This window comes from Cibotium barometz, chromosome 53 (assembly GCF_041138505.1).
Source record: "Cibotium barometz isolate CiBa-2024 chromosome 53, ASM4113850v1, whole genome shotgun sequence".
NCBI classification, from domain to species: domain Eukaryota; kingdom Viridiplantae; phylum Streptophyta; class Polypodiopsida; order Cyatheales; family Cibotiaceae; genus Cibotium; species Cibotium barometz.
Window position 1 is genome coordinate 9,503,944 of NC_141098.1, and position 21,496 is coordinate 9,525,439.

Genomic DNA, 21,496 nt, shown 5'->3' on the forward strand with positions numbered 1-21,496 from the left:
CATGGAAAGACACCTACTAAGAGCTAAGTCCCACTAGGGACATGTGGGACATGTGGCGCATACATGTGCCACATGTGTGCAGTCCCACTATTCTTAACTAGGACATGTGGTGCATGTTTGAAGCGCCACACAGCCATTAAGAATAGCTCGAATGCCCACTTTTTGTAGTGCATGGGCACAACTCACCGCTTGCAACATGTTACCATTCGTCCTCCTTGTGCCATGGAGCGCCTCCTACAGTCACGCGAGCGATCGCATGTGGAGATGAAAGGAGGTAGTTTGCGAGATCCCCGTGATCCCACAGCCATGGTAGACGCAGAGAACTCCTCCAGGGATGTATTTCTAAATCACCTCTCCCAACACAATCTTCCTCCCCTTCGTCCCTCCCCTTCGTCCATATCATTCTTCACAGCAGGTATGCCTCTCGACTTCATTCAACTGCTGGTATTTACGGGCAACAAACGCTTGTTATATAGTTTTTTTTTTATTGCTTTGCTATTTGCAAACTGGGCGACAAGTTTGCATGCAGACAATGATTCAAGTAATTTTCCTGGATAGTGATTTAAGTAATTTTTTTGCAGAAGTTGTATGTGTTGTCGGCATGTTCGCTGCTGCGATTACTACTGCAACTGCTTGCAAAGTAAACCTTTCAACCAGAAGGTATGCCTCTCGACTTCATTCAAGTGTAGTTTTTTAAGGGCACCTGGCTAGTTATATCATGTTTTTTTTTTTTGCTTTGCTAGTTGCAAACTGGGCGACAAGTTTGCATGCACATAGCGATTCAAGGAATTTTCATGCATAGTGAATCAAATAAATTTTTTGAAGAAGTTGCTACGTGTGTTGTTTGCATGTCTGATGCTATTACTACTCAAAGTAAAGATTGGTCACAGAAGGAATGCCTCTTGACTTCATTCATCTGTAGTTTTTAAGTGCAACAAACGCTTGTTATATCACATTTTTTTTTGTATCTTCGCTATTTGCAAACTGGGCGACAAGTTTGCATGCAGATAGTGATTCAAGAAATTTTCATGTGTCATGATTCAAGAAATTTTTTAAAAGAACTTGCTACGTGTGTTGTTTGCATGTTTGCTGCAATTACTACTATAGCTACTCGTAAAGTTAAGATTGGTCACAATCATGTCACGATTTCATGTGATTCAGGTTGTGCACGATGTCTTTCTCGACTCCTTTCTCTTTTGGGGGTGCACCCATTTATAGGTCTACATTATGTAGCCCATCTTGTGAGAGCATGTCGAATAACTCTTCTGCCTTTAATGGTTCACAAAGTCAGGCAGCCCAAGAATACTACACCCCAACACCTTGCCAACATAACCCCCATGTAGGCCTATATGGCATGGATCTCAATGAGTCCCAAGTACATGAGGTAGTGTATTATTCTTAGATATGCACCACGTTGGAGTCCCATTCCAATCTAAATTCTTAGTCTGTCCCCAACGTGGTGCAACAACCAACTCAAAATAGGAGTAATGTTGCCAACCCTCATGAGACAAGCCACCAGTGCTAGGAAATAGAAAAAGGGCAAAGGATAATTCAAACCAACCAAGAAACACAGTAGGTCGCTTCCGTTGGGACAACATGTCGACTATTATTCTCATGGAGGTCAAGAAAGCCCAGGATGAGGGACGATTCCATGCAGGAATAGGTGGTAGGGCAAAGACCACTAAAGAGCAATGGGTAGAGATAGTGGGTGTTATGGCCGGTAAGGGGGTGCACGTTGACAAGAAAATTGCCAATGGCAAGTGGAAACGCTTGTCGGCAGTCCACAAAGAGATATCCGACTGGGAGCGCAACACCCCTTTGGGAAAAAGTAGCTACTGGCTCCTTGGGGGAGAAAGGAGGAGGGTAGATTCAGCCACCTTAAATTTGATAGGGACTTGTTTGTTGATGTTATAGAGTTGCACTATGGAAGGGACCCAGTTATAAATCCACCTACTTTGGTTATCGACACAACAAATAGCGAGTGTGCTAGGCCTATATGAGCTTCAGTTATAAATCCACCTGCTTTGGTTATCGACACAACAAATAGCGAGTGTGCTAGGCCTATATGAGCTTCAGTTTCTATTATGTGACATGATGCTTACAACTTGTACAATTGTTTCTTTTCAGTATCTCAAAATCGACCGAGTTCCTCCACTTCCCCTACGAATGCTTTTGCAGGCAACTCCGAAGCTACAAAGGAGAATTTGCCATATGAACAAACTCCTAGCAATGGAGGAGTGGCAAAGAAGAACATAAAGAGGACTCATGTGTATGACGTGGGACTAAAGGAAGCTACCAAGGACAGTGTTTGGTGCTGGAAGCTGCAGAAGGGTCTCGTGAGGGTGATCGACGCCACGCAGAACGCTGGTGGACATCGAGCAGAGCAAGGTTGAGATCGAGCAAAGCAAGGTGGTTGCTTCAGTATGATTTGCTATACCAGCATCGAGGGCTTGAATGATGCCTTGAGGATGATTGTAGAAAAGCTTTGATGTAGTATTGTTGTAGCTCATGTTGGTTATGGAGTAAGGGAAAAATTAATGTCCTTATTGTTATGACTCACCCTAACCCTCCTTGAAACACATCCAAAAAGAGATTCCCTAGTGAACCGCAATTGTCATGAGGATCTTTCCAATGGCCGAGCTCGTAATCCTTGAGGTCTCCAAGCTCTACAGCTCCTTGAGAAGCAATTCCACTGCGTCTCGCGAGCGTTGTCACACCGTCGCATTGCACTACGGGTCCTCGTCCCTCCTCTCACCTCACTTCACTTCACTCTCACACACTCACTAGCATGCATTAGGGAGAGAGATTAGCAAGATCAAGACTCAATTGCACAATGGGAGAGTCCCTTGTATTATGAGAGAAATTCACTTATTTACATGGCCATAAGTGTTCACACTCACTTAAATTGAGGTCGGCCGGGCACTTTAAGCTCATAAGAGACCTAATGCTATTACAATGACTACTCTCATAATATATCCATGAAGTACATCACTTAGGAATTCATCCTATCTTGCTGCCACACGCTCTTGAAGCGGGAATCACCATAAATACTCCGTGACACCATTACGGGCACCCGTCCCCAAGTTGTAGCTTTGGACACTATGGCTTCATATCTTAAATGTATGACCCTTTGGTGTATCTACCGTGACTCCTTGATGTAAGATAATGGTGGTAGCTCTTGTTAACCCTAGAATTAGGTTAACATTCCCCCCTTTCTAATGGTGATCCGTCCGCGTAATCACGTTGAAGACCGTTGTGTGGGGAGAATGAACAAGCTTTGTCGATGGCATTCATCAATGGTCTTTGTTCCTCCGGAAGAAATAAGAAAATCTAGTTAATGAATGAATAGGTTAGTGGTGTATTGGGAATTCTTAATAGGGTGGTGGGTTTTGTGCGAATGATTGCATTTTTATATTTGTGTGAGCCCTTATTTTTTGCTCAATTTGTTTTTGGCAATCATCGGCAAGGTTACATGTGGTTATTGTTAGTGGGGGGACACTAAGAGATGTTAATAATGGGAGAAAAGAGAGGGAAGGACCCAGAGGAATGTAGACTTAATCATCAGAACGAGATGGTGATTCTCAGTTCCTCATTTGATTCATTGAAACGCCATTCATCATTTGAAGAATTTGGCCTTTGATGATGTCCCTTTGTGTGGCAGGATTCTTGTCAAATGTTGTTGAGAAGGACATGTTCCTATCTTCTTCTGCCCATGTGCTTTTTATATTTTTATGTATATTTAAGTGCTCTTATGAAGCAGATTTACATGAAGTACAAGAATTGAGTCATATAGACTCTTATCGAACTGCTCTATGTTAAAGTAGCCACTTGTTGGTGAGGATTGAAAAAATTATGTCGACTTGCGAGGCTAATATAAATATCTTTAGTAAGTATTGAAGATCATTGATTTGTGAAGATGGTGTCATTGTTTGGAGAGGTTTGTAATTTGAAGGAAAATTCTAAGCGATGGTACCATTGACAAGGCTTTCGCCCAACATGGTCCCCCCATCCAGAGATGTACTTGGAAGTTGTCGATGGTGAGGCTTGGTGCAAATGTTCTCGAGTGCTTGAGTATGGATATGTACTCATGGAGCAGCTGCTACATTAATTTAGCCAAAAGAATAGTAAGCAATAAGCTTAACAAATATATAGTATGCGTGATATGGCTTAATTCGTGATGGGGCTTAAATCGTGCAAGTGCAGGTTCTTAAGCCATGAGACTATAATTCGTAAGAGACCTGAACTCGTGAGACCGTGAAGGGTTATTTCGTGAAATGGCCTAATTCGGTGAAGTTGCAGATTTCGACCCCCCCGAGGATTTTTTTAAAAAAAATTATGGGTCACCTAGGTCATGACTTGCAAACAACATCATCTTATGCACTTATTTATCACATCCAGAGGAGTGACAAGAGCATTGTTATTTTGTTCTTGATGCGCTTATATGTTGCAGACATGGGTATTGATTCTTGAATTTGTTGCTCAAATGTTGTCGAGGCAGTAGGGAAGACTGCTGATTGTTTGCTTGAACAGACAAGATATTGTGTTGGTGCTGAATGTACGAGAGTGGTTGAGTGATTTGCTTGTCGTTGCTTGGGCCTCCATTCTTGTCGAACTTTAGGTGAAGTTGTTAGGGTTGAAGTTGGTGGTGAGGTTTTCTTCACATTGTTCGATTTTGGCAACCATATGATGGAATTACCATCATAGCACAGGCACAGGCACCCATCTTTGATGAACACTGTAAACTAGCGGCCGATGTGCTTGGTGCTGAGGCTTTCTTCTTTGTGCAAGCTTAGGGGTCTTTGTGATTCACTTGGGGACCCAAGCTTTGGTATTTCTTTGGTAGTACCCTTTGTGCAAGCTTAGGGGACTTTGTGATTCACTTGGGGACCCAAGCTTTGGTATTTCTTTAGTAGTACCCTTTGTGCCTATAGTACTGTTTTTGGTATCCACACTTGTTGCATTGGTGGAGTTCTTTGAGGAACTTGCATAGGCTTTTGTGGACGGTGTTGTGGAGTACTCTTCTTCTTCCTTGGCCTCCAAGTGCTGTGTTGAGGAAGAGGTTTTGACTGTCGAGGCACCCAAATTTGATTGGCATCTTCATAGTAGCCTTGAGCTACAAGTAGCTGCTTCTCATCCACATTTTGATACTATTAAGATATCGTGATTGTGGTAATCTTGGTGGAGTTTTCTTTTGGGTTGGTATGGAAAGTTTGGGGCCCTCCTTAACATTGGTGACACTGAGGCTGCAAGTTTGAGACTCATGGGCATTGTTGATGATGATGAGGTTAGAATCTCTTGTGGAGTGGCTGTCGATGACGAGGCCTTTAAGCATGTGGTTGTCTCCTTTGGTGAGGTTTATCGATGAAGATGCATAGGCTCTGGGGTCTTTCCTTTGAGTTCCTTGTTAGAGATAGATGGTTTGGCTATGGGAACTTCTTCAGGAATAGATGTTGATTGGGAGGTCTTGGCATCAAACTTCGTAGGTGAGGATGGGGTTGAAGGAGTAGATGCTTTATCGAAGTCGGTCGTTGATGCAGATGGTAGGTCATTGTGTAGAGAGGTTTTGTGGAAGAGGCTTGTATCCTTTTGCGTTCAGCATCATCATAGAAATCCATTAAAGTTGGATCCTCTTCCTTGCAGTATGGTATTGTCAACTTTTTATCATTGACCATCATGATGACTCTATCGCTAGCAAAGCACAGTGGTGCTTGGGCAGCAATAGTCCATTTATGACCCAAGATTAAATCTACTTTCAACACATACTCAACCACAAAAAACTTGCAAGTAAGGGAGTTAGTTTCAATATACATTGTATGTTCAAAATACCCCAAACATGGCATGTTCAAGTCTTGTGTATAGGTAATCCTTTCAGGATGTGCCATGAGTGTTGGTTGACCTAACAATTTCCATAGCTTGAGGGTCCTAAGATTGTGTTCTCGTGTTGGATAAAGCTGTGCTTGAGCTGTGGTGATTTTACTTGCAATTTCCAATCCAACCAGAATCCTAGGAATCTTTTTAGTAAGATATGTTGGAAGTTCCAGCTCCTGCAATGTTTCTTCCTCTCGTAATAGCAATTTTACATTGCTTATAAGAGTGCTCAAGGTGACTGTGTATATGGATTCATCTATTGAATACAACAATTCACTTATGCAAGTTCCACCAAGGATGACATTATACTCAAGGGAATTTGGGGTAACATGGAATGTAAATTCCATATCGCCGTCGATTGTTTGAGTAGTGTATCTAAAGTAACCTAGAACTTCAATATTTTATCCATTGGCTCTTCTTGCAAGACTATTTCTTGTAGGGATGAGTTTAGGTTGTCCCAATGACACCCAAGTGTCTATTGTCATGATGTTATGACTAGCTCGAGGGCTAATCAATGCGCGTTTATGCTTAACATCATTGAATGTAGGGAAATCCAACCATACCATGATAGAATCTTCCAAAGGAACCATGGATGTTTCAGTTATTAACTCTGCTTCAGATCTCGTTTCTGTTTCATACTGCCATTCACTTTTATTCTCATTTTGGTTTTCAGCTTTTTCAAGAGTACCAAATGTGTACACTGGCACACTTGGCCCTTTGACAATTCTTAATGAGGTCTGTTTGAAAACTTACGAATCCTCACACTCTTGTTTTATGGAGTTCGTTATGTCCTTGTATAACTTAGGTTGAGCCCTTAAAGGTGCAAGTGCTGATGTGATACTGACTTTATCCATGAGAGAAGAGCATTCCTCCAAATGAGGTTTTGAGAGACTGTTTTAATCTTATAAGGGAATTATCGAATTCCTCACGTGCTTTCTCAAGCGTATAATTCGTACAATCTGTTTCAAATGACTCTTCTGTAGAGAGTATGTCTTCCTCTTGAAAGGGGAAGCGGTACTCTTCTGGGCTTTGTATTTTGGTTACTGTTTTAGGAGTGCTCAATCACAACCGGTGACCCTATAAGACATTCAACCAAGCTAAGCATGCTCTCCTAAGCTTGCTTTTTGCGTTCTGCATATGTCATGTGATCATTATTATCCATTTGGGGTAGTTGGGTGGGTTCTAGTTTCTTGATTGGTCTATGTGGTGCACTGAGCGAAGAGTAAGAACTTGTTTCATCCTCACTTAGTGATGTACTAGAACTTGTTTCATTCTTTGACTTTCTTTGGTTTGTCAGTTTTTCATTATGTTTACCCATGCGGCGAGATCGAATTTTCTTTTGGGTTTTGGTATTCTTTTGTCGCACATATGGGTGTCAAGGTTTGTGTGGTGGTCTTTGAGGTGGATGCTTTTGCATCATGTATAGATTTTGGTTCTTTCATGTTTATGTCCCTTTTTTGGTTTATGTCCTCTACAGACTTCTTTTCCCTGTCTTTTAATTCGACCTTGGTTTCGATAGTTTGTAGTCCCTTGTTTTTTTTTGGGTCTAGAAGGTTTTATTTTCTCTTTTGGGTTATATTTTAAAGCATGTTCTTCTACCCATGTTGAGGTATTGTCTTTTACATTCATTTTGACTGTTTCTCGTGCTTTGGCTTGTAAGCGTGTAAGCACATTCAAGGGCACCATGGACAATTGCCCTTGTTGTAATAAGCACATTCAAGGGCACCATGGACAATTGCCCGTTTTGTACACTTAAGATGTTAAGAGTTGTATTTTGTGAGACAAGTTGCATTGAAGCAACTCATCTTGGGAAATCTTGGAACATGTGATTAATGCCACATCGTTCACACATTGGTCGTCTCGCAACAACAAGGTGTCAGTGACTATGGGCATGGAAGTATTCCAAACTGTGCAGTCTGCCACCTTGTGAGGTCCACGATAATAGAAACACTGAAGTGTCCGATTAACTGCTTCCTAAGCAGTTTCTACCCTTTGGACTGTTTCTGTTTGGTGCACGAGAGATGGCGGTTTTGAGTCCATTGTGGATGAAGCGGGACACTTTTTAGTATCATGGTCAAAGGTTTTACAATATATGCAGTATAGAAGAACATGTGCCTTTTGTATGCACAATGAGGATTGGGATGATCGTAGTGATTGCACTCAACACAAGGCATTTCGTTCCTCACTTTTAGAGGCATTAAGGATGTTTGGTTTGAAGGTTTTCATCCTCTCTTAGAGATGTTGGCCGCCGTAAGGTTTTAAGCAAGGCTGCATAAAATTATGGGAATGTCAATTACAAGATCGATCTTTCTTTTGCCATTGCTTCACTTGGTTTAGATGAGGAACATCTCGTAGCATGATCATCTTCTAGCATGTTGTCATCTAAACGTATTGCTTCTTTACAACATTGATCGAATGTTTCCGGATTGGATACAATGATCAAGTTGTGTAAGCTGTTATTCTTTAAGCCCATCATGAAACATCTCTTCAATTGAACATCGTTTAATTTTTCCCATGACTCACAACGTGAGTCGAAGAGTTTTATCCAAAGGATAAAATCTCGAATGGATTCATTGCGTTGACGCTCAATTGAATAGAGTTCTGTTGTTGCACTCCACCGATCACCTTGTCTGGAAAAGCCATGTATAAAGGCTGATTTCAAGGTTTTGAAGTTAGTCTTGATCGTCGACATCAATGTGATAAACCATCGATTAGCTTTTCCCTCTAAGCATAAGTTCAATGCATGTACCTTAGTGGGGCAGTTGGGATATCCAAAGGCTTCACATCTCTGTTCAAACATTTGAATGAATTGAATAGGGTCTGTTGTTCCGTCATATTTGCCCATAATTTTAGAAACTTGTACGGCTGTATTTCTATATGAGTCATTGAGGCCGTATGTGAGTGCTCTTATTGGATGTATGAGACTCAGTGAGTCCTTGGGCCACCCCCTTCTTAGACTAGTCAGTATGTCTAAGGTGTGGGCATCCAGGAAAGGGTTGGTACTTATAGGATTTGTGGGAATGTTAGGTAAGGGATCGAAGCCCAGTGGGATCGAAGTGAAAGGGGGTGTAAAACCAGATGACATGCTTATTATAGGCATGGCCAATGGCATTGGGAGGTGAATTTGTGGTATAGATCTCAATGGCTTGAAGATGTCAGCCATTGGGTTTAGTCCTTGTGTGATCCCTCTATCGTGGCCATGTCAGAGTGCCTAAATGCTCCTTAATGAGCAATCACATATTTTTTTTTGCTTTTTATACTTTCCCACAGCCCGTTTACAGCCTCAAGAGGCTTGGCATACTCTTTATTGGATCAAACTGGTGTCCGTTTGCCCTAATTAGATTAGGCGCTATATAAACGTGAACGACCTCTTAGAGATATTTTTTCGAAAAAAGCGTATGCTAGGAACTTCCCAGATGGAAGAGGAGGTTCTAAAACCTATTTTCCATCATTGCCTCAAGACGAAAAAAAAATTCAAGAAATTTTTTCCTATTTACAACTTTTTTTCCCTGAGTCATCCGTGATTTTGTCATTTGGACCCTCAATAAGTAGCCTGAATATGGCTTGTTGTTGTTTTCGCGCTGTTTTTTACGAATTTTCGTGGTTTTTGGACAGTTTTTTGCCTCGATTTCCGGGTCAAATTTCGAGGCTACTGGTCAAAGGCCAAAATGGTCGATTTTGACTTCGGACAGCCGAGTCCAAAGTTAAAGAGCTCAATGTCAGCTTTTCGATGAGCCCTAGAGCGCCTTCATTGGATATACAGCTTAGGAGATACGGGCCTCAGGGGTGTTTTGTAGAGTCCTTTTTTTTTGTGTGTGCCGAGACGGACACCTATTCACGTCGACGGACTTCACGAGTTTTATAAATTTTGAATTATTTTTGGGCGCGTGAACTCTAGTTCCGTGAAATTGTAGAAAATGGTTCACAACACCGTGAACCAGACTTCACGGAATATTAAATTCGTTTTTTTTACGTATGACTTTTCACGGCCTGAACTTTCACGTACGGTCGGACTTTCACGGTCGAAACTTTTTTTCACGGTCGGAATTTCACGGCCTGAACTTTCACGGCCGAAACTTGCACGAACCGAACTTTCACAATCGAAACTCTTTTTCACGACCCGAACTTTCACGATTGAAACTCTTTTTCACGGTCGGAATTTTATTCACGGCCAGAATTTTCATGTCGAAATTTGTTTCACGGCTGGATTTTTTTTTTCACGACTGGAATTTTGTTTACGACTGGAATTTTTTCATGACCAGAATTTCGTTTAGGCCAAAATTTATTTCACGGTCGATTTTTTTTTTCATGTCGAAATTTTATTCACGGCCCAAATTTCGTTCATGGCCGGAATTTTGTTCACGGTCGAAATTTTTTTACGGTCGGACTTTTTTTTTGGGAGTCTAGTGGGAAATACGAATTTCCTCTTTTGGGGGGGAATATTTTTTGAATTTTAAAAGGAAAGGGGTATGGGCATTTCCCAAAAAGGTAAGTGAGAAAATTAAAAAAAATCAACCTTTTAATGACACCCCTTACACCCCTCAAATGACCCCCAAAATGGACAATTTTGATAACTCATGAGCATCTACTCATTGAATGCTCATTAGCCTTAATGAGTTATGTAAAAAAGTAATTAAGAATTAATTTAAGATTAATCCTTTCACTAATTGTTTTCTCTTTTACGCTAATCAAGGACTCTAATTAACCACTAATCCTTAATTACTTCACACAATTGAGCACATCATTGGATAGAGCAAGGGAATGCTAATCTTTGTGCATCAACAATTGTGTAAATTAATCTAAAGTAGGGGATTAACTAGATTCTTAATTATGGTCTCCTCTTTCAAGGTAAAATTAAGCAACAAGAATTAAATTTCTCTAATTGATGGAAAATTTGATGTGATTAGGTGTTTTGATGTATCTAGATGCTCTCAAAACACTAAAAAACACTAATTTCGACTACTCATATGATCCATTTAGACCCCCATTAACACATTTTCTAAATTTTTGGCCTCTTGAACAAGATTAATCACCCTTAATGACAAAAATCAATCCATTAAGAGAAATTAGTCTAATTCAAGGATTTTTTGATGGTTTTAAGAATTTTTTTGAAAGATTAAGCTACTTCTAATGCTTGCTAGCACTCTATTCCAAATAATTTCAATAAACAGATACACGATTAAACTAAAATTAATGATCTTAGTTCTATGTTTAACACTAAAGAGAGCTAACATTCACTAAAAATTGCACTCTCTTGCATTGTTTGATGTAATGGATGCAAACTACGTCTAATACAAACTATGTGCAAGCCCTTAGAATATGAAAAACCACAAAAACCAAAAAGAGAGCTATTTTAAGCAAAAAGCGTTCTTTTCAAAAACAAAAAAGAGAGCTATTCTACACTAAATCTCACACAAATCACTATCAAATCCACATCTTTTTCATGGGAAACCATTAATAAAGATAATGGGCAATGGGTTATGTGTAGATTAGAGGGAAAAGGATGGAGAAAGCCAAGGGATGGCTCCCCGGCAGAGCAGCAGCAGCGCCAAAAATGTTATGACTCACCCTAACGCTCCTTGAAACACATCCAAAAAGAGATTCCCTGGTGAACCGCAACTATCGTGGTTGGTGAGGATCTTTCCAATGGCCAAGCTCATAACCCTTGAGTTCTCCAAGCTCTACAACTCCTTGAGAAGCAATTTCACTATGTCTCTCGCGTGAGCATTGTCACACCGCCACGTTGCACTATGCGTCCTCGTCCCTGCTCTCACCTCACTTCACTCACACACACTCACTAGCACGCATTAGGGAGAGAGATTAGCAAGATCAAGACTCAATTAGACAATGGGAGAGTCCCTTGTATTATTAGAGAAATTCACTTATATACATGGCCATAAGTGTTTACACTCACTTAAATTGTGGCCGGCCGGGCACTTTAGGCTCATAAGAGGCCTAATGCTATTACAATGACTACTCTCATAATATATCCATGAAGTACATCACTTAGGAATTCATCCTATCTTGCTGCCACACGCTCTTGAAGTACATGAAGTACATCACTTAGGAATTCATCCTATCTTGCTGCCACACGCTCTTGAAGCGAGAATCACCATAAATACTCCGTGACACCATTACGGGCGATGGCTTCATATCTTGAATGTATGACCCTTTGGTGTATCTACCGTGACTCCTTGATGTAAGATAATGGACGGTAGCTCTTGTTAACCCTAGAATTGGGTTAACACTTATCTATCATATACATAGAGATTTCTACAATAGTAACCCTCTCACCCAGTTTGTGTGCACCATTGTTCGAACATTTTCATTGTTGACGATTAGAATATCACAACAAAAACGATTAGAATATCACAAATTCAAGCACAACAAAAACGATTTTGAATTGCATTCCTTATATGAACTGTCATTCATATAAAAAAACAAGTAATGCCAACAATTATTCAAACACCAACGTAGTTGTATTACATTGGTCATATGCTCGAAGTAACATAAACCACTAAAATCATCAACTATCATTGATTTTCAAGAGAAACTACTGTCATTGATGTTATGAGCATCAATTTTAACAAAATAAAGAGACCCTAATAGTAATAAGCAAGCTTGGAAACTGTAAGCAAGGGTGGACTTTGCTTTACATTTTCACAAACAAGATCCACAAGAGTCTTGAAAATTGCGAAGGGCATTTGAAACATCTCCCTCCATCTATCATCATCAGCTTCGACGTGCAATACAAAGTGATTCCACCAGTGTATGGTGGAACGAGGCTTCACATACCAGGATATCAACGAGATGTCAGTTTGGTCTTGAAAGTATGTCCGACGCTTGATGCAAGCAGAAGCCCAAAGTAATGGCAAAATCGCAAGCACGATCTTCCCCGTTTCGAAGCTATTGGTGTCCTCCGAAGGAAGCTTGGAGTTGCGCTCGACTAGGTTCTCCATTGCTTGCTTAGCCGACGAGATGACCACTGGCATTGTAGCAAGTAGAATGCCGATGGCTGTCCGATCAGCAGGGCTGTGCTGGGCTATTTTCGAAACTGCCTGTGTGTGTGTGTATTTGTGTCGAGAGACTTTTAGACAGAGAGTGATGAAGAGGTGCTTGCTCTGCAGGGAATGGAGTTGCCTTGCAGATGTCGTGCAGATGTCGTAAGCTGGGAGGGGCCTCGTTAAAAAATGTGCAGCAGTGAAAAAGGAATGTTTTTTCTTTTGTGACCACTTTTATTCTAGCTGTTTGCCCAAGTTAGGGGAAAAAATAAAAAATTTGGTGGGACTGGGCAACATTTTTATGGGGATACTTGATGCGTTGCAAGTATCCGGCGAGCGCAGCTCTAAGGCCCGGTCACACTAGTGAGCGTCGTGGAAAAGTGAGGGTGAAACAATACTTATCTCGTGTCCGATGCTTGTATATGGCAAGAAGCTGATCGTCGTGGTTTGCATGCCTTGCCAGAGTGTGAAGAAGGATCGTGTGCCAACTATCTGGCTAGCTAGCAAGGTGTCAGGCCAAAGGTTCTGATTGGTTGTCGCTAGAAGAGTTTCATTGTAGTTAGAGGTGGGAGGTAGGAAGAGAGATGGATAGTTCGTGCCGTGAGCTTGCAATCCACATCCTCTCTAGCACATCATGTGTCTTGAGCCCTTGGGTGATGGGCGTGTAAGGCCCGCCCTAGTTTGAACACCTCCTAGGCAGCTGGGCATACGTAGTATTTTCAGTGTGTAAAGAGCGGATAGTGAAGTTTCTAAAGATTGGGGGAATCATCCCATGCAGAACATGACTTCCAGTGTGCCTACACGATCGCCACCACACTACACTACCACTAAGCTCAGTTTTCATGCGCTGTCGACAAAAGTCTTATTTTTCACAAATGCTCGCATTCCTCCAAAAGAAGCTAAGGTTGCAGTCCATGATGCCCAAGCGTCCACCTTATCCCAGGTAGCATAATTCTTGCTCTTAGCTCTGTGTGTGTGTTTGTACTGTGCAGAGAATCAATTTTTAAGCTCTTCTGCATGAAGATTGATGAATCAATGGACGGGGGTTTGCATAAAACCAGGTACTGAAATTCTGTCAACACAGAACCTGACCCACTATATATGTGCATGATATATTGGGTCATCGAAATGCATGATTTTGTGCAATATTGTGTCATAGCTGGCATCCATGCATGCATTTGCATAAAGAAAAAACAGAACATTGTCCATTATGAATGCATGATATATCGGGTCATTGAAATGCATTTGATTTTGTGCAATGTCCTAATAGCAAGCATCCAGACATGCACGTGCGCACGCGCGCGCGCACACACACACACACACACACACACACACACACACACACCCCCACCTCTCCTTCCACCTTTGCTTCCCACAACTACAGCCTGGCCAGGGCTGCATTTGGGCTGTCTAAGGCCTCCAAAGCTGGGCGCTTCCCTTCCATGATGGTTTATGTCCAAACTCGGTTGTCAACATTTGTGCTTAAGTTCCTGGTCTGTTCATTTACATAAGCCAATGCCTTAAGGCCATGATCCTCCCATTCATAGGCATGCATTCCAATCTACCTATGTGCGCCCTTCATCCTCACTGGCATATAGGCCTTTGTCCCTTTATCAAATAGGGCTCACAAGTGGACACATGGATCCATGCCAAGGTGAGGCATGTGTAATGACATTGCATATTTGCGAGGGAAATGGCACCTCTGGAGTCTGGATGCATAGGAGCGTGAGCCAATGCATCACCATTAGCTTGTTTGAGAGGTGGCAACTGCATGGCTTTCCTATCAACTGATAATAAAGTTGGATAATCGCTGAAAAAGGGTTCGTCATTCAAATGGTGCTTAAGGTTCTGTGCAAAAACTTTGTCAGAAGACTTCGTCAGATACTGCATGACTCTCCTTCGGGACCCATGCTTAAATCTATGCAACACTATTTCTTTAGAACTAGAATCTCCTCACTATTAAAAGTAGGTCAGGCTGATCCTCCTCTTGTACTACTGTGAGTGGGGACCAATATGTTTGTGGGTAGAGAGACATGAAATCTGTTGTGCATTGTCCAGCTCTCGTTATTCACCTCATGACATTGGTGATGGGAAAAGGGCCATAATTTCTAGAGAGCATCTTCGGGCACTTCTTTCCAACCTGCTTCAACTTCTGTGTAGTGATGCACAACTACACCAACCTTTAAACTTTACACCTTTCCTGTGCTGATATGCACAATGTTTGTAATATGCTTGAACTTGATTAATCCACTGATTGACTGCCTCCAGAATCCCAAAACCCGTTATGACACAATAGTCTTGGGTATGCTTGCCTCGGGGTACCAATAACATATGAATAATCGGGCAGTGTCTTCAGCTGTGACATTGCCTTTGCATGGCATCAACATCATGAACTTGCTTAACCTGTCTACAACGGTCAATGACTATGTGTTCTGCTTTTCCAAACTAGGACATAAGTTAGTCACGGAGTCCATACTGATTTGCTCAAAAGAAATTTCTAGAATCTCTAAAGCCATAAGCTGCAGTCTCTTTATCTTGTCACTAATTGGGCATTGGCTGATATGATTGAATCTCATGTGAGGTCAAAAGAGTACATTGCATACCCCTGTGTTTGCCTTATATGTAATCATGCTGCTCCTGCAATAATGTCTTTGTGAACTCTGGGAGGACACACAGACGACCTTTGAAGAAGAGCCATTTGTTGTGGATTGCATAGTCCCGGCCGAAACTTGGGAGAACATGAAACCACACCTTGCTGAACTCTGGGCAACTGTGGTTCTGGCTTTGCATCTGTGAAAGAGCATTATTAAAATGAAAGAGCAAACTGTTTTTAGCTAATTCCCTTCTATTTTCCTTATTATTTTGCCAATTTTCTGGAAGACGTGAGTCCAGAAGATCCTGACGTTCTATCCAATGATCATTGGGCACTCTAGATGTCACATGCATCAGTCCTTAGATGCATGTGCCAAGACAACTGAGGACATGTACAGGGTAGTCAAGGAGAGTTAGGGTTTAGCAGACCTGTTGTAGCTGGAAATGGGATGCTCTATGCTTTGTGGAGATGTGCTGTAACCTGTTACATGCGGAGCAGAAGACTGAAGATTAAGGTGTGGGTTGATGATGCAATTACTTTAGCTTGAAGAAACTGAGAGAAGAAGAGAGATGACACGTGATTGGGTCTCGATTCACCCACTTAAGGGCCCCCCTCCTTACAGTGTATTTTGATTCTACTACTGCTGAGTACAAAGATGCTACCAATTGACTTGACTTGTTGGATTGCATAGACCTTTGTGAAGTTGTGTTGGCTCTGATTTGGGGCTGACGTTTGGCAAGGACACACTAGCTCATCATCAGTGCAATACTTGTACAGTATTAGTACCTTTTTTAAGGATTATTTGTCGTATGCCGTGACCCCATTGAGAGCCCTAGTCCAGGGACATGTCAGGCATGAGCTCTGTAGGTCTTTCCAAGCCTTAGGTGTCAGATTCAGTCACTCAACCCAGTTAGAGTCTGTCATGTAGATCATCCTAGCATAGGAGTCCATAGCAAGCATGTAGGGCTTGTCTTAGGATCAGCCTTAATAGGCAGCATAGCCACCCAAAAAGGGGCATGCACTTGGGCTTTAGGCATGGGGGCTAACAAGAGGCCAGCCTTGGCTGAGTCGGCCAGCCCATACAAGCCTGTCGTCCAGCAGATAAACCACCAGCCCATGCAAGGAATAAAGCTCAGCATTTAATGCTTATTTCAGCAGTTGTGGGCATAATAAAGTAGGCTGACAACAGTATAAATAACCGACCAGCATCCTATGTTCATATATAAGCATCCCCTCAGTCCCTTGCATAAATAATCTCCTTCTTTCATAGATTCAGCAGTAAACAAGTGCAGAGGTATGTGTGCTTGAGTCTTAGGGCTTGTGCATACATCATCTCAGCCAAAACACTTCATTGTGCTACAATCCAAGGCAATCCGAAGCTCTCTTCAGCATTCAGCCTTCATTCTTGCATCTCCCTCAGCAGATTTGGTTGTGCATAAGGCTTCCGAAGTGGCTTCATGGGCCCCCCCCTTTTCTCTCAGTCAACAGATCATCTAAGCTAATGTTGTTCTCGGCTATACACAACAAAAGCATGCAAAAGAGTCCCAAAAAGCATAAGCACCTGGCACAACCAGAAGCGCACAGCTTACAGCCTTCTGCAAAACTTGACCAGCTCTCTGCTTGTTACAGCCAACAGTCACAAAACCTTATGAGCATAAAAAATGACCAAGATTTGAGGTTTCACCCATAAACATGTGGAAATGAGGACTGTCACGGAATAAGCAGCACACACAAACACGGTAAAAGCTCTTTCTTTTTCCTTAGATATGCAACGAATCCAAGAACCGTCCATGCACATCTAACCATGGCATCTTCCCTGTTCACCTCTGAAGTCTGACTTTGCTCTGTCCTCCACCGTAAGTGTCCCATGCCACCAGGCCTTGGAGGACAAAAAGCAACCCATGTATTAGAACCCGGAAGATCTACGCGATTTGATTTTATACTCTCCTTTCGGAGTGTTTCCCACCTAATTCCAGCTGGCTTTGGAACCAAGGTCAAGCCCCCAGGCTATCAGACCTTGCGATTAAGTATAAACAAAAAGGAAAACACACAGACTCAGGCATCTAACTCACCGCCTACCCATACCCGAGCAGTGGGGGATAGTAATTTTTAAAGGCAGGCTGAAAATTTGAAACATTTCCCAAAAGTGATGGCTTATCTAATCATACGAAAATCATTGGTCCAATCCAAAAAGGAGATGTTTATGTTCAGATTGAGAAACTAGATCTTTGGCTGTGCATATTCTCAGTGCATCTAATCCATGCGATTGTGTGCTTATGAAACACAGATTTTTTGCGCAGAGGCCTGTGTGTACAGATTTAATACATGGAATCCCAGGCAATCATTGAATTGAAGATCAAGAGTCGAGGCCAGGCACTGCGTTGCCCAGGTCTGTTTGCAATGCTATGCTTGTAATTAAGCTTAATGTTAATGAGTTAACTTCTGATTAGTGACCTAATGGCTTCTTTTGCTTTTTTGCATTTTGTTTTTGCTTTATAAGTCAGAGGGATCAGTTCCAAAGGTAGCAAAGGCTTCATCACCTGCTCCTTTGAATCATACAAATCAAAATAAAACAGGGCATCTTATCTTTCCTATGACCTGCAACTTTATTTGAAATGAAACTCTCTTTCTTGCGGGCTCTAGCCTGAGTGGTAACACCCTTCCCTGCCCACCTGCAAGTGTAGGGTTAGAACCCTGGCACCTACATACATACATAATTGCCCTCAAAAGAAGATTAAGAAGGAAACCCTGTAAAGATAAAGATAATTGCGAGGTTAGAGAGGAAAATCTTTCTAGAGTTTTTTTTTTTCCTTTTCGGAAAATTGGTTTAAAGTGTTGAATGCAGCCTCATGATCATGCCTGTAAGAGCCTTTAGACATTTTACAGCTACAAGCATAGTGTCATAGATCACCGCCCATGTCTGAATGCAGCCGCCCATAGCATCGAAGTATCTAAAGCCCTAAGCCTTGACAGTTATTTTTTAAGCGACTGTCGGGGACCTTTTTACAAGTCAGATGGGTCTAGAGCTTGTTTTTGGAGCACTTTCGGGGTCAGGTGTTGCGTTTTAACAAGCTGTTGGCTTTGCCAGATAGAGCAACCATGTGAAAACTGTTGTTAAATAAGAAATTTCTATTGGGTTTCTATAAGCTTAGGAAGGTGGAGCATCCCCCCTTTTGAGCCTAGCATCTCGGTATTTAAGCATTGCAAAATTGCCACAATTGAAGTCGGCCAGCCTTTTGAGTGAGGGTGTTACATCTCAAGGCTAACCAAGGTTAAGACCTTTAGGCTAGGTTAAGCATAGCCTAGTGGTTAGGCATCTTAAGTGGGGGTCAGTAGCTTTTATGAGACATGTGCTATATTTGGCTCTTGGTTCAAAGGAGGCCTATATAAGTGACTTTAAGAGTTAGTTTGGGGGAGAGCTCCTTAGGCCTTGAGACTACTCCGTGCTAAGATCTGATGGGTGTAAACTGGTGGTATGGGACGCTAAGGACTTTGCAGGTGGAGCTATGTCTCTGATGCTACTATCCCCTAGTGCTCGGGGGTGAGCATGAACGGCTCTATGGGTGGGCGGTGAGCTAGATGTTGCCATATATATAGGCAGTGATGTGTGTGAACACACTTAGGACCGCCGGGGCACTTTTTCCCTCCTTAGGAGGTTTTTTTCCCCGGCTTGTATATATGCCCATCATTCTAGGGCTAACTTATCTTTGTACATTGACACAATCTAATACACTGTGTGTTGTGTGCATTCTTGCTTCTTCTTCTCCAAGCTTTGTGTGTTTTCCTGCAACCCTAATTCCAACAATTGGTATCAGAGCAGGCATCGGCTCCCAGGGCTACGCCAAATCTCCGCAACAATGTCTCAATATACTCTGTCTGACACAAACAATACCTCCATCACACTGCTTAAATTGTATCCCCAAATAATGATGCAAATGTCTCAAATCTGATATCTCAAAAGAGGCATTCAAACCAGCCTTAAAATCAACAATATGACTCTCATTTGGTCTTGTGAGCAACATGTCATCGACATAGAGAGCAATGATTAGATGTACATCATCCACACGTTTAATATACAAAGTGCTTTCTTTTGGACTATTCTGAAAACCATGTGCAGTCAAATATGCATGTATCTTTTCATACCAAGCTCGTGGAGCTTGCTTTAAACCATATAAAGCCTTTTTCAACCTGCACACTTTGTTTTCCTGCCCTCTTTGAACAAAACCACGAGGCTGCGATACATACACCTCCTCATGCAAATCTCCATTCAAGAACGCAGTCTTTATGTCCAACTGATGTACATTCCAACCATTAATGCACAAATGCTACGAATGGTAGTCATAGGACAAGTGGGAGCAAAGGTCTCATCAAAATCAATGCCCTTTTCTTGAGCATAACCCTTTGCAACAAGTCTAGCCTTATAGTGATCAACACTGCCATTTGGCTGTCGTTTCAACTTAAAAACCCACTTACATCCAATGACCTTTTTACCAATAGGCAAATCACACAAAGACCATGTACCATTCTTCATTATAGCATCATATTCACTTTGCATTGCAGCCAACCAATTTTCTGATTTTTGTGCCTCATCAAATGAAAGAGGTTCTTCCTCTTCACACATACTAGACACCGCGAGAAACCCAGTTTTTCATGCTCGCACAAAGCACATTGAGGTGCATTATCACTATGTCAGGGAGAGACTCTTAGCAGGAGAGATCAGCTTGGCATATGTGCCAACACAGGACAACCTCGTCGATCTTTTCACAAAGGCGCTTCCTCGTGAGAAGTTTGAAGCTTTCCGCAAAGCTTTGGGCTTGCTCCCCTTTGTGGACTGATCTACTTCGGGCATGGCACTTCCCTATACATGAGTGCTAGCTCTCGTTCACACCATCACTTCCAGGGGAGATTTGTTGCCATATATATAGGCAGTGATGTGTGTGAACACACTTAGGACCGCCGGGGCACTTTTTCCCTCCTTAGGAGGTTTTTTTCCCCGGCTTGTATATATGCCCATCATTCTAGGGCTAACTTATCTTTGTACATTGACACAATCTAATACACTGTGTGTTGTGTGCATTCTTGCTTCTTCTTCTCCAAGCTTTGTGTGCTTTCCTGCAACCCTAATTCCAACACTAGATGCCTGAGTCTATGTGTTTTCCCATTTGTTTACACTTAATCGCAAGGTTTGATAGCCTGGGGGCTTGACCTTGGTTCCAAAGCCAGCTGGAATTAGGTGCGAAACACTCCGGAAGAAGAGGATAAAATCAAATCGCGTAGATCTTCCGGGTTCTAATATGTGGGTTGCTTTTTGTCCTCCAAGGCCCGATGGTATGGGACACTTATGATGGAGGACAGAGCAAAGTTAGTCTTCAGAGATGAACGGGGAAGACACCATGGTTAGATGTGCATAGACGGTTCTTGGAATCGTTGCATATCTAAGGAAAAAGAAAGAGCTTTTACTATGTTTGTGTGTGCTGCTTGTTCTGTGACAGTCCTCATGTCCACATGTTTATGGGTGAAACCTCAAGTCTTGGTCGTTTTTTATGCTCATAAAGTTTTGTGACTGTTGGCTGTAACAAGCAGAGAGCTGGTCGAGTTCTGCAGAAGGTTGTAACCTGTGCTTTTGGTTGTGCCGGGTGCTTATGCTTTTTGGGACTCTTTTACATGCTTTTGTTGTGTATAGCCGAGCAACAACATTAGCTTAGATGGTCATTTGACTGAGAGGAAAGGGAGGGGGGGGGAGAGTGCTGGAATGCACAATGGAAATATAAGCAAATGCACTAGAGAGCAAAACGCAGAAGAGAGAGAGAGAGAGAGAAGCTGTATAAATTCTATTATATACACAAGATCCGGTACAAAAGGTGTGGGGGACCAAGGGTGGTATTTATACCACCCTCTAGTGCTGGTCGGCCAGCACGTTACTGTCCCACGACCATAAAAAATATGAAAAAAAACACGAAAAACTGGGGAAAAATGGGGAGAACTCTTCAGCAGGTACACCCACAACAGAGGCCAAAAATCTTCTCACGTACAA

General features: G+C 42.1%; 1 protein-coding gene across 10 annotated transcripts in view; it reads left to right on the plus strand.

Annotated features, from left to right (window-relative positions):
* Nucleotides 1–261: 261 nt before the first annotated feature.
* Nucleotides 262–21,496, plus strand: part of LOC147608261 (protein NEOXANTHIN-DEFICIENT 1-like) — a 128,248-nt gene continuing 107,013 nt past the window's right edge. Inside the window, exons 1-3 of one of the 10 annotated variants that reach the window (XM_086788869.1) lie at nt 375–415; nt 582–660; nt 17,750–17,851. In XM_086788869.1, the coding sequence (XP_086644995.1) occupies nt 17,788–17,851 (64 nt within the window). In that variant the 5' untranslated portion in view covers nt 375–415; nt 582–660; nt 17,750–17,787. Of the gene's footprint in view, nt 661–13,254; nt 13,813–17,749; nt 17,852–21,496 lie in introns of those variants that run through there. The other 9 variants (XM_086788872.1, XM_086788868.1, XM_086788876.1 and 6 more) reach the window with 9 other exon arrangements.